The 13,219-nt window shown below is 46.8% G+C and overlaps 1 protein-coding gene across 2 annotated transcripts in view; it reads left to right on the top strand.

Moving 5' to 3' along the window:
• Positions 1–13,219, top strand: part of NUDT3 (nudix hydrolase 3) — a 78,324-nt gene that overhangs the window by 26,949 nt on the left and 38,156 nt on the right. Inside the window, exons 1-2 of one of the 2 annotated variants that reach the window (XM_066280142.1) lie at positions 3,842–3,897; positions 12,354–12,464. In XM_066280142.1, coding sequence (XP_066136239.1) covers positions 3,868–3,897; positions 12,354–12,464 — 141 coding nt within the window. In that variant the 5' untranslated portion in view covers positions 3,842–3,867. Of the gene's footprint in view, positions 1–3,841; positions 3,898–12,353; positions 12,465–13,219 lie in introns of those variants that run through there. The other variant, XM_066280056.1, reaches the window with a different exon arrangement.

The raw sequence follows: 13,219 nt of genomic DNA, 5'->3' as shown, positions 1-13,219 counted from the left end.
TGTCATTCCCAGTTGATTTAAAAATTGTTGTTTGTGAATATACAAGTATTTAAAATTGCAGATACTTATTTTTCAAAAAGTTCCTACATAGAAGAAATAACAAGTTGAACTGCTGTTGGGAATATTTGAAATGATGCAGTTTTTTCAGTGCTAGCGAACAAAGGGTTTGAGCTAGACAAGAGCAAAACCTTAGTAATGAGTTCCTTTAAATTTAGTTCTGTTTGCAGCGGTGAGCAAGGACTGCGTCAGAGTTCTTACTGTCCCTGTACCAGTGGGTTTTCTGACTTGTTAACAGTCGCCTAACTCGTTTCTCGTTTCTCCTTTGTCGTGTCCAGCAGAGGTGGATAAAGACAGACTTGTAACATAATAATTTCACAGCAGAAGAAGATGCCAGCGGGGACCCTGTGACCTAAAACACAGGCTGGTCGAGTTGAGTCTTACTTGAGAGCTTGACTCGGTCTGGTCAGTTAGTAGGTAGCTCCTTTTCTCAGCCTTCCCCAGGGTGAGGCTGAGAAGGGGTGTTGGGAGACCTCCCAGGAGTCCCTGCCACACTTCCCTCCTTCCTGTCCACCCTGCGCTCCGGCTGCCCCCAGCCCACCGCCCACGGATCACACTGAGCCAGCGTTCCTTTTGACCGAGGGAGGGGTACTGGAGCGTGAGGGTGGACCATGGGCGGGACGGGTTTGCAGGGTGGCAGAGCTGTGGCCGGGTCAGTGCTGGGCCTCGAATAGGCGATCGTCCCACTGTGAGAACCATCGCGGGGTAGGAATCATTCTTCTGGCATTTAGAAAGATTGATAGCCGGACTAATTTTGAACTGGACGTGTGAAAGTTACAAATGTGCAGGTACTAAAAATACACGCTGACCAGAACTCTGGCCTCACTGGGCTTAATACGTCTATTTCGGGCCCTCTTTTCCCACTGCCAGACCTCATCCCCACAGTTGCTGAGTTTGCTCCCGACCCTTAAATGACAAGCCTGCTTCCCTCACTCCTTTCAATGGCCTGGTATAAAAACTCAGTTATTTTCTAACACGTGGGTGCAGTGAGGAGCTAGGTCTACCGTTCGTGTTTTTTTATTTCCCATTGCTTATTTGCTTATTTGCTTATTTATTTTATATGGCTGCCTTCCCCTATGGGAAGTGAGGAACTGCCAGTACTTACTAATTTGCAGAGGGAGCCAAGCAACCTTTGTCCTTCTTGAGGCCGAGTGTGTGGATCTGGAGGCCTTCCAGGCCCTGCTGGCTTAGCTCCGAATGAGCTTCATTCAGCGTGGCTGCCTCGCAGTTCATCAACCAGCTACAAACGTCTGTCAGGCTACCCAGAAAACTAGAGTGGAAAATTATATTCTTTTAGTTTGAGTGTTGCGATTGATTGTTACTAAATATATGGAGCATGTTTTGCAAATTTAAAAGCATGTGCTATAGAACCAAAGCTACAACAGGTATCTCAGCTCTTCATTCAGATGCAGACTCCTGGGACTCTTATTATGGTGGCTGATAACGGTGGCTGGTGCTACAGCGTTCAGTCAGGCGGAGTCCAGGGTGTGGGGGAAGAACATGGTGTTAGGGTCAATCTTTCATTCAGGTCTGAGTTTCCCTCTTTAAACCACAGTTTCTTCAAGTGTAAATAGAAGTCCATCCACTAACATCATCTCGTTTCTAAGGTTATTGTGAGAATTAAGTTAGAGTATATTTATTTACATGCTTAGCATTTGGGGTGTTTTATATGTCTAGTACCTTTAAAAAAAAATAGACTTTGCCCTGGCCGGAAGGGTCAGTGAATAGAGCACCATCCCGTATGCCAGGGTCACGGATTGATTAGTCAGGGCATGTAGAAGAAGCAATCAGTGAATGCACAACTAAATGGAACAACTAAGTGGAACAATGCGTTAATGTTTCTCTCTCTCTCGCTCTCCCATCTTTCCCTTTCTCTCTCCCCTCCTCTCTTGTGCTCTCTAAAATCAATGGAAAAATTTTAAAATGTAAAATGCCTTTGTATTTTCTTTTATATTTCTTTTCTTTTTTTTTTGCAAGAGAGAAAGACAGAGACAGAAAGACAGGAAGAGAGAATGATGAAGAGGATTAATTTGTAGTTGCATCTCCGTAGTTGTTCATTTATTACTTCTCCTAAGTGCCTTGACTGGGAGCTCAAGCCAAGCCGGTGTCCACCTGCTCAAGCCAGCGACCTTGGGCTTCTAGCCAGTGACCTTTGGGCTCAAGCCAGTGATCATGGGATCGTGTCTGTGATCCCATGCTCAAGCTGGTGACCTCGGGGTTTCAAACCTGCGAGCTCAGCATCCCAGGTCAACGCTCTGTCCACTGCGCCACCACTGGTCAGGCTAGACTTTGTTTTTTAGAGCATTTTTAGGTCACAGGAAAATCGAATGGCAAGTACAAAGTGCCCGCATATCCTCTGCCCCCACACACTCAGCATCCTTCACCAAAGTGGTGCAGTCCCTGAGCCTGCACTGACATACTGTTATCACCTGAAGACTAGTTTATGTCACTCTTGATGTGGTACTTTTTAGGATTTTGACAGATGTATAATGACTATCACCCATCACAGTATCATACAGAATGGTTCCACTGACCTAAGAACCCTTTGGCCTTTGCCTTCTCATCACCCACCCCCCCGCCTCCCCAGCCCTTGACAGCCACTGACCTTTTCACTGTCTCCACAGTTCTGCCTTTACCAGAATGTCGTAGAGTTGGACTCATACAGTATGTAGCCTCTTCAGACTGGCTTCTTCACTTAGTAATATGCACTGAAGGTCCTTCCCTCCATGTCTTTTTACGGCTTCATAGCTCATTTCTTTTTAGCACTGAGGAGTATTCCATTGTCTGGAAGTACACGGTTTATTTATCCACTCACCTACTGAAGGACACCTTGGGTGCTTCTCATTTTGGCAATTATGAATAAAGCTGGTAGAAACATACATATGCAGGTTTTTGTGTGGACATTGTTTGGGGGTTTTGTGTGGGGGTTTTTTGACATAAATTTTTAGCTCTTCTTGGTAAATACTAAGGAACATGATTGCTGGATCGTGGTGAGAGTGTTGATTTTGTGAGAAGCCACCGCACTGCCTTCCACAGTGGCTGTGCCGTTCTGCACTCCCACCAGCAGTCAGTGAGCCGTCCTGTGGCTCCACGTCCTCGCCGCACTCGGGGCCGTCAGTGTCCTGGGTGTCCGGCCGTTCTGGCGGGTGTGTGCTGGTCTCTCATTGTTCTAATTCGCAGCTCCCCTATGACATTGAGGCGGAACACCTTTTCCTGTGCTTATTTGACATCCATGTGTCTACTTGGGTGAGGTGTCCAGGTCTTCCACCCATTCTTTAATCAAATACTCTTTTTCTTCCTGTGAATTTAAGAGTTCTTTCTAAGACCTTTATCAGAGGCCTTAAAATTTTTTTCTTCATTAAAATTTGTTTTGCAACTACAGATGACATTCAGTCTCAGCAAAGTCTTCTTTCTATCCTTAGTTGTAGGCGTCTGCTCAGTAGTCTGCAGGTGGTTCTCAGAGATGGCGGTTCCCTAACTTAGTGGTCGTTTTGATGTTTACCTGCTCCGCCATCTTTGCCAGAACTTTCAGATATGAGGAGTTTCACATGTGTCTTTTGCAAATATTTTCTCCCAGTCTGTGGCTTGTCTTCTCAATTCTCTTGATATCCAATACAATTTTACTTACATTCTGGCAGAAAAATCTTTAAAAAAATTCCCCCCCATTGATTTGAGAGAGAGAGGGGAAGGGAGAGAGAGAAAGAAGCATCAACTCGTTGTTCCACTTAGTTCCATTTAGTTGTGCATTCATTGATTGCTTCTCATACGTGCCCTGACCAGGAATTGAACCTGCGACCTCAGCGCACCAGGATGACTCTGTCCACTGAGCTACCCAGCCAGGTGAGAAAAAGTCTTATTTGAGTTTTCTAGGGATTGGTGGGGAGGAAAGAGAATGAAGAAATTGGTTTAATATTTCCCATTCTTACAGATCAAGCATTCTACCTTCCTTCATAAGTTAGGTAATTATTAGGACATTTTAAAAATAAGTTTTAACACTTTATACCCACTGGGATGGCTTTAATAAAACAATGGAAAATAAGTGTTAATGAGGATGTGGAGAAATTGGGTACTTGGTGTATTGCTAGTGGGAATGTCTAATGGTTTAGTCAAATGGAAACACTTTGGTGGTTATTCCAGAAGTTAAAGGCAGAGGCGTGCTTGACCCTGCAGTTCCACTCCTGGGTGTCTGGATCCCCAGAAGAACTGAACACAGGTCCTCCAGTACCTGTACACAAGTGTTTACCTGTTCATAGAGAGCCAAAGATCAGAACAATCAAATACCCATCGATGAGTGGATAAACAAATAGTAGTTTATCCATAAAATGGACCGTTATTAGCTGGGTAAGGAGTGACGTACTGATACATGCTACAATATGGGTGACTCCCAGAAAATGCCAAGTGAGGGGACCCAGACCTTTGGTCACATCTTGCATGATTCCGTTTGTATAAAATATGCAAAATAGGTAAATCTGTAGATGAAGACAGCAGATTGGTGGTCACCAGGGACTAGAGGTGGGGGGTCCAGGCTGAGGAGTACCCTATTTCCCCATGTATAAGATGCACCTGTTTTCGAAAAATGTGGGGTCTAAACACTGGGTGCGTCTTATACAGCAGTTGTAGATTATTTTTACTTGCATTTCCCACTTTTTCAGGCTTGTTTTTGTTCTCATTGTTGAAGACAGTGATTCGTCACCAGACACAGAGGAAGACAAGCTAATGGATGGGAGTTTTGACAGCAATAAGGAGTTGTATGAATTTTATGATGAATAAAACTTGAATTCAAAGCCCTGGCCAGTTGGCTCAGTGGTGGTGCATCGGCCTGGTGTGCAGGAGTCCCAGGTTCGATTCCCAGCCAGGGCACACAGGAGAAGCGCCCATCTGCTTCTCCACCCCTCCCCCTCTCCTTCCTCTCTGTCTCTCTCTTCCCCTCCTGCAGCCGAGGCTCCATTGGAGCAAAGATGGCCCGGGCACTGAGGATAGCTCTGTGGCCTCTGCCTCAGGCACTAGAATGGCTCTGGATGCAACAGAGCAATGCCCCAGATGGGCAGAGCATCGCCCCCTGGTGGGCATGCCCGGTGGATCCTGGTCGGGCGCATGCGGGAGTCTGTCTGACTGCCTTCCCATTTCCAGCTTCGGAAAAGTGCAAAAAACCAAAACAAAACAAAATAAAAACTTGAGTTCAATGACTTTATGTAATACACTTTCTTTTTCAAATTTTGGGCCCCAAAATTAAGGTGCGTCTTATACATGGGAGCGCCTTTTACCTGGGGAAGTACGGTAGCTGCTTACTGGGTATGGGGTTTTGGGGGGAGGGTGATGAGAGTGTTTTGGAACTAGAGGTGGTGGTGGTTTCACGACACTGGACACACTAAATGCCACAGAATTTCACCTAAAAATGGTCACTTTCATGTTATCTGTATTTCACCTCAATTTTTAGAAAACCTGTTTTGAGATTTTGGTAATTTTTTAAAAATATTCTCTTAAAAGTTTTTATTTTAGATCAGTCTGTTGTTAAATGCCAAATTATAATTCATTATAGTTTCATGGATAAAAAGGCCTTGTTTTCTACATACTTTAGTGGGGGGATGTTGTAAGGCTGTTTCATTCTTCAGATACTTGGAAGCACCATTGAAAGACAAATTTATGATGAAATTGTTAAAAGTTTAAGAGGTACTGCCTGGCCTGTGGTGGCTCAGTGGATAGAGCACTGACCTGGAACGCTGAGGTTGCTGGTTTGAAAACCTGGGCTTGCCCGGTCAAGGCGCATACGAGAAGCAACTACTATGAGGTGATGTTTCCCAGTCCTCCCCCACCTCTCTCTCTCCTCTCTCTAAAATAAATAAATCAGAATTTTTTCAGAAAGTGTTCTGGGATTATCCCAGAATCTCCTTTTCTCCATAATAGACTCTATCAGTGTTATGTTATGGTGTGGTTTCTCAGGCCCGTTATTAGCTCAAGGGTTGGAAAACTTTTTTTTTTTTTTAATTTTGAGAGAGAGCGCGACAGGAAGGGAGGGAGAGGGTGAAAAGCATCAACTCCTAGTTGCTTTCACTTTAGTTGTACATTGAGCTTTTCATATGTGCCTTGACTGGGGCCTTATCAGTACCCCCTTGCTCGAGCCAGCGACCTTGGGCTTCAAGCCAGGAACCATGAGGTCGTGTCTGTGATCCCATGTTCAAGCTGGTGAGCCCGCACTCAAGTCAGCAACCTTGGTTGCAAACCTGGGTCTTCAGTGTCCCAGGCTGTACTCTATCCACCATGCCACTGCCTGGTCAGCCAGTTGTCATTTTCTCATGTGTATCAATAAACATTTTCAGAAAAGAAAGTGTAAAAATGTTGCATGATACAGAGGAGTACCCCTGTGTAGAAAACAGCTCTGCCAGGAATGACCTAATGAATAAGAGATACTTTGCACGTGGGAGAGAAAACTGAGAAGTGCCTGAAATCCTTGATTTGAATGAAACTTCTTTATCTTGTCCTTTTCATTATACCTGCTCTGGGGAAAATAGTGTTGTGGCTTTTATCTAGTGGCAGTTAAGTTTTCAAAGGGTGTTTCACGTGGGTTTAGCCACCTTGTGGATGTAACGGGCTCTTAGTGGCTCAGTGGTCCCAGTCACGCATGTAGCCCGTGGTTTCGGTCCTGGCTCAGCGCTGACCCTTTCTGTGCCCTTTGCCACATCACCAGATCATCTAAGGCTCGGTGTCCTCGGTGCTGTGGTGGCAAGTATTATGGACTACCGGCCTCCCATGGTTGCTTGAAAAGTAGAAATGATACATTTAAAATAGTGTGTGAAGAGCCAGCCGGGCTGGAAGTGAGCACTGGGTCTTGCTGCCCACCAGGTCATTACTCACGTCCCCTTGGGATTGGTCTGTCTGCTTTCTGTATTTATGAGAGCTGAGGGAGGGGTAAGTGTAATAGGGACACGCCAGATGTTCCCATTATATTCAAACAGTCTTTGTTTTTATTTTTATATAACTTGCAAATATGGCCATAAACTGGTTTCTTTAGCCTTCTTTTTAGAAATAAAATTTAAAAAATCACTGAATACCAGGCAGTATGATGTGTTATGTGTGCTTATCTTAATACTTAGACATCAGTTTGGCAGGGCAAAATATCTGGCAAAATAAGGCAGGGCACTCTCACTTAGAAGTCTGGTGTTCTCTCTGACCTGTGGTGGCACAGTGGATAAAGCGTCGACCTGGAAATGCTGAGGTCACCGGTTCGAAACCCTGGGCTTGCCTGGTCAAGGCACATATGGGAGTTGATGCTTCCTGCTCCTCCCCCCTTCTCTCTCTCTCTCTCTCTTCTTTCTAAAATGAATAAAAAAAAAAAAAAGAAGTCTAGTGTTCTTCGTCCGGGGACTCCCACCAAACAGTCATGTCTGTGTGTATTGGCTTGTGTGTGTCACTGCCTTTCTCTTGTTCTTACTTTGCTGCCCCCAGTCACAACTGTCAGAACAGCCGTTCATAGGACAGGGTGGTGTTTCTTTGGACTACACAGGGAATTCTTGTCGTTAAATAAATAGCCTGATTCGATAAACTGAAGGGATGTTTTTAAGGCATTTTGTAAACTGTTTATGTCTACTTATTCCTCCTTTTAGCATTGTAGTGTTTTGAGCTCCTGTGTAGGAAAAAAAAATAGCTAGTGGGTAAAATGGCCTTAAAACTCCAGGAACTTAAACTGCTGGTGCTCGGCCCTGTGATAACTCACTGACTTAAGCTGAACAGGGTATTTCACCTCAGACTCAGCTTGATTCTGCCTTGAAACGCAGTGTCCTTCATTGTGCATAAGAAGTTGTACTGGCTGGTCCATTAAAAAAGAAAAAGCGGCGTGCGGGGGACCCGGGTTCGATTCCTGGCCAGGGTACATAGGAGAAGCGCCCATTTGCTTCTCCACCCCCCACCCCCTCCTTCCTCTCTGTCTCTCTCTTCCCCTCCCGCAGCCAAGGCTCCATTGGAGCAAAGATGGCCCGGGCGCTGGGGATGACTCCTTGGCCTCTGCCCCAGGCGCTAGAGTGGCTCTGGTCCCGATGCCCCGGAGGGGCAGAGCATTGCCCCCTGGTGGGCAGAGCGTCACCCCTGGTGGGCGTGCCGGGTCAGGCGCATGCGGGAGTCTGTCTGACTGTCTCTCCCCGTTTCCAGCTTCAGAAAAATACAAAAAAAAAAAAAAACTTAAAAAAGAAAAAGCAAACTCCTGCCATTTATATGGGATCCAAGCAAGTCCAGATATTCAGTTATTATGCTGGTCTGATTTTTAAGAAGGGGCCCACACATGATTAGGAAGAGTTTGCCCGTGCGGATCACAGAGTTGGTAGCGTGCGGGCCTTGTGCCCGCGGGGACCAGAGGAGCCCTCTGCAGGAATAGCAGGGCTGTTGGGCCGTCAGCTGCTGTGAGGGGGGCCTTACAGGGTTGGCAGTGAGGTCATGTTAGGTGCGTCACCGCATGCAATTTTCTGGAAATTAGTAATATGTCCAAGATAGCTTGCCAATCAGGATTTCCCATAGTATAATTTTTAAGGAAAATATTTCCAGAACGTTAATAACCTGCAATGCCTGGAGTAGATCTACCTCTACTCTGTTCTTGGTGGTAGGGATGGAAACTTGCGTGACAGCAAGGGTAGGAGGAAGGAGCGGAACAGAACCGGACAGAACGGGATGGGACATCTCATTAAACTAGCAGATTCCTGTGTTCAAGGACGGCCTCCCTGGGCTCCTCTCCTCTGCTGACCCCTCCGCGTTCTCCTGGGAGGGCAGGCGTCTCCGCCACTGACCCAACCCTCATCCTGTCAGTCACTGAGTCCTGGGGTTTCTCCTCCTGCTACCTGGAAACCTGTCACCTCTTTCTCACTCTCACTTCTGCCCTCGTTCCTTCTCAGCCTGAATTCCCTGCAGAAACCTATTCTCTTACTGCGCTCGTCTGTCACCAGCCCAAGGCAAAGTGACGTTTCTAAAACCCAGATTGCGCTGTCATCCCTTAACTCCCGGGCCTTGAGCGTTGCCTTCAAGCTGCTGTCCAGACTCTCTGTCACTGGGCCCGGCCCTTTCTCAGCCTCCCTGAGAAGCCCCTTCTGTGTGTACTCTGCACTCCTTTTTAATAACAGTTGGTTCTTTCCGTCACTGGGCCATTCTTTCATCCTCTCACCAAACACATTGGCCACCGATATGGTTCAGGGTCACATGTAGGAACTGGGTGTGAGGTAGTCAGCCAAACACCCTGGGACATTTCACTGACTCCCACACTGCTGATCAGATAGACTAGGTTATGCTGCAATAACAGTTTACCCCTAAGTCCCACTGCTTCAACCCAACAGTGTATTCCTTGTCACCGTGCCTGTCAGTCATAGATTTTCAGAGGCTCCGCTTCACGCAGGGACACTCTTCCCTACAGGGACTCAGGATTATAGCTACACCAACTGGGACTCACCACGGCCTTGGGCACAGAGACAGAGACAGAGATCCGATGGGCTTCTCCCTGCTTCATTCCGGGAGTCAGCACTAGTCAGATGGCCCCACCTAACGGCAAGGGGGCCGGGCACTGTGGGTAAGAACATGAAACAGCTGGTGAGCAGTAAGGTCCCTGGCACAGTCACTGAAGTATAACTGGTCACCTGACTTCTTGTTGGTCACATCCGCGGGACTTGAAATTTCCCAAGGGCTGAGGCTGTATTTGCCTCGTTTTTGTGTCCTAAGCACATGTCACACAGTGCGGCTTTTGATGACTTTTTTCCCCTAATAAATGTCCTTCTTGAGCTTGAATTAAACTCAAGTCATTTCTTTTAAGAAATCTTCCCAAAGGAGTACAGATTTGTTGTTACAGAATAGTCATGGGGCTGTAAAGCAGAGCACAGGGAATACAGTCAGTAATAATTCTAAAGACGCCGAGTGGTGTCGGAAGGGTGCAGGATTTATTGAGACCTTCACTTAGTAAGTTCTGTAATGTCTAATCACTGGGGTGTGCACCTGAAACAAACACTAATGTGTGTTAACTGTAATTAAAAATAAAAAATAATTTAAAAAAATTAAGCACTCAGACTAACTGAGCTGTCCTCAGTACCTGGTGCCACACTCAAACCAAATGAGCCACTGGCTATGGGAGGAAAAAGGGAGACAAGCAGATGGTCACTTCTCCTGTATGCCCTGACCGGGAATTGAACCTGGGACGTCCACACGCCTGGCCGACGCTCCATCCGCTGAGCCACCGGCAGGGCCTATGTTTAACTTTTTGAGGAACCACCAGACTATTTTCCACAGAGTCTGAACTGTTTTACGTTCCTACCAGCAATGTATGAGGTTTGCAGTTCCTCTACATCCTGTCAGTTTGTGTTATTTTTAAAATGACAGCCATTCTCGTGAGTGTGTAAAGTGGTATCTCATGGTGGTGGTTTTACGTTGCATTTCCTACAGACTCGTGATGTTGCATCTTTTCATGTGCTTGCTGGCTATTTGTATGTTTTGTTTGGATAAATGATATTTGTCTTTTTTTTTAAGTGGGAGCACTGACAAATGGTTCTTTTTATTTTTTTTAAGATTTCATGTATTGATTTTACAGAGAGAAGAGGTGAGGGGAATGAGAAGCATCAATTCATAGTTGCTTCACTTTAGTTGTTCATTGATTGCTTGTATGTGCCTTGACCAGGCAAGTCCAGGATTTTGAACCAGTGACCTCAGCATTCCAGGTCGACCCTCTACCCACTGTGCCACCACAGCCCAGGCAATGTTTACCTTTTTTGTTGTTGAACTGTTAAGAGTTCTTTATATGTTTTGGATATCACACCTTATCAGATAGATCAGCATTTTTTCAACCACCAGTCCACGGACCAGTCCACCAGAAATTTTGTGCCAGTTATTTTTCCAAAATAAAGTCTCAGCTGGCTCTGTGAACTCTAAAAAATAAAATAAAAATATAACAATTTCCACATTTTACTTTTAATAGCCTTTGATTCAACATTGTGTGTGTGTGTATGTGTGTGTGTGTATGTGTGTGTGTGTGTGTGTGTATATATATATATACATACCAGCTAAAAAGCTAGTGTGGATTTTGTATTATTTATCTTATTTTGCATTGTACTAATCAAAGCAGAACTCCCATACATGTAGAGAACCATACTGTAAAGGTAACGCCTCTCCTCGGCCCTGGCTGTCTACACTGGTGACTCTGTATGGTCTCTGGCCGTACCCCCTGTAACTCTGTGGTCCCCTCCGGGCCGGCAGACACGGACTTGGTGGAGAGGCATCAGGAGTGTCTGTGATGTCGGAAGTGAAGGGATCAAGGGTGAAGGAAAGGACACACTTTCTAGTGCGCAGGTGCAGGGACCTCGGGGGAGAGGGAGGAGGGGGCTGGGGTCCGGGGCGGAGTCCATAAGGACCAGAGGAGAAGTAGTCTTCTTTTGGCATTGGAGAGGGCCACAGAGAGGGCTGGCTGCCGAGAGGAAGTGAGGAGCTGGGCGTGGGCTAGGGGCGAGGGGGGTGAGGAATAGGGGTAAGGTTGGGGGCTCAAGAGACATCACCAGAAAGTGATGGTTTGGGGAGTGGGGAGGATTCCTTGAGTTCTGGAAATGATGCCCGACTCAGCTCTCCCCCAGAGGAGAGGGGCTCCCCCTTGGAGCGCCTGTCCTAGAGGGGCGAGAAAGGGACCAGCCCTGACTGCAGTGCTGGGCCGTTGAGTTAGTGGACTATATGCTGTATCCATATTTTCATGTCTGTTTGCTTTTCTTTTCATTTGTTAATAAATTTTCCTATTTAAAAAAATCCAGTTTTATCTCAGCTGAAACCATGATGAAAAAAAATTTCTCCTCACGTAGATGAGAGAATTGGGTTCTAGGGTGCATGGTGTCGTTGTGCTGGCCCGTGCCCCCTGGGGGAGCAGGGGCTGGGCACACAGGGTGAGAACCTGGGGAGGAGTGCGGGACTGGCATCTATCACAGCGAGGACGCCCTGCCCGTGGGCCAGCGGCACAGACTCACAAGCTCATCATAGACGGTCTTTTTATTACTGTTACTTTTGTCAGCTCTCTGATCAAAGGGCTTTAGAGAATGGAGGGAGCGAGGGGACAGACAGGACAAGTGGCAGCCTGCAGGGAGAACAGCGTGAGTGGCCGCTGGTCAGATGCCGTTCTGCTGTTACGAGGCAGATGGTCTGCCTTGTCTAACAGACACAAAAGCCGCCTTCCAAGAGGTGACTTAGAGAAGCGTGAGCGAAGGGGTCTTAGATACTTTTTACTTTTCTGGTGTTTAAACTCAACTTGGATGAATGTGTGTTTTGAGTTTTAACTACCGTGCGACCTGTGTGACTTGCAGGTGCTGCTTGTGAGCAGTAGTCGCTACCCGGACCGATGGATAGTCCCTGGCGGAGGCATGGAGCCCGAGGAGGCGCCGAGTGTGGCCGCCGTCCGTGAGGTCTGCGAGGAGGTATGCACGGGGAGGGGGGTGGGGCTGGGAGGGGCGGCGGGGGGCGGGGGGACACTGCGTCCCCAGCAACCGGGAACCTGTCATGTCTGTGTCGTTCATTCGTTTATTGCCACTTGCTGAGTAAACCCACTCGTGATTGTAGAAAGAAGGCATTTAACATTTACCCTGTGCCTCCCGGTTAAAGAGATGGCCGGACTGTGGCATGTAATGTTTATCAGGCACCACTGTCTGCAGGGAGCGAGCTCAGAGTGCTGACCGTATCTAATTACAGCGCACAGCCCTGTGATTTCCCCTGGGCCTCTTCCAACAGCACGTCTCTTACCTGTGGCAGGAGATTGGGAGTCACGCAGCTCATCGGCCCTGAGAAATAAGAACAGGTGGTCTCGGCCTGAGTGGCTCATTCTGTCACCTTTGGATGAGGAGAAGGCAGCCCTGTTACCCTGTGCTTCCTGGGTCCTGCCCATAGAGCAGAGGTCAGAGCAACAGTTCTGTTAGCTAAGAGCCAGAAGCTATTAATTGTGCAGCTTGAAAGATAATAGTAGCTTTTTTTTTAAAGTCAGATGATATTCAACATACATGTGTTGAGTTTCTGGGCCATTCCCAGTATATCTAACTAGATGCTCTAATTATTTCCCATTGATTTAAGGGGGGGGCGGGAGGAAGAGGAGGAGAAGGGGGAGAGAGAGAGAGAGAGAGGCACCAAACTTGTTGTTTCTCTTAGTTGTTCCTAACTAGGCACTCTAGAATAAGCCATT

This window comes from Saccopteryx bilineata, chromosome 1 (assembly GCF_036850765.1).
Source record: "Saccopteryx bilineata isolate mSacBil1 chromosome 1, mSacBil1_pri_phased_curated, whole genome shotgun sequence".
NCBI classification, from domain to species: domain Eukaryota; kingdom Metazoa; phylum Chordata; class Mammalia; order Chiroptera; family Emballonuridae; genus Saccopteryx; species Saccopteryx bilineata.
Note: the sequence above shows the minus strand (reverse complement) of the source record. Positions and strands in the feature narration are given on the sequence as shown.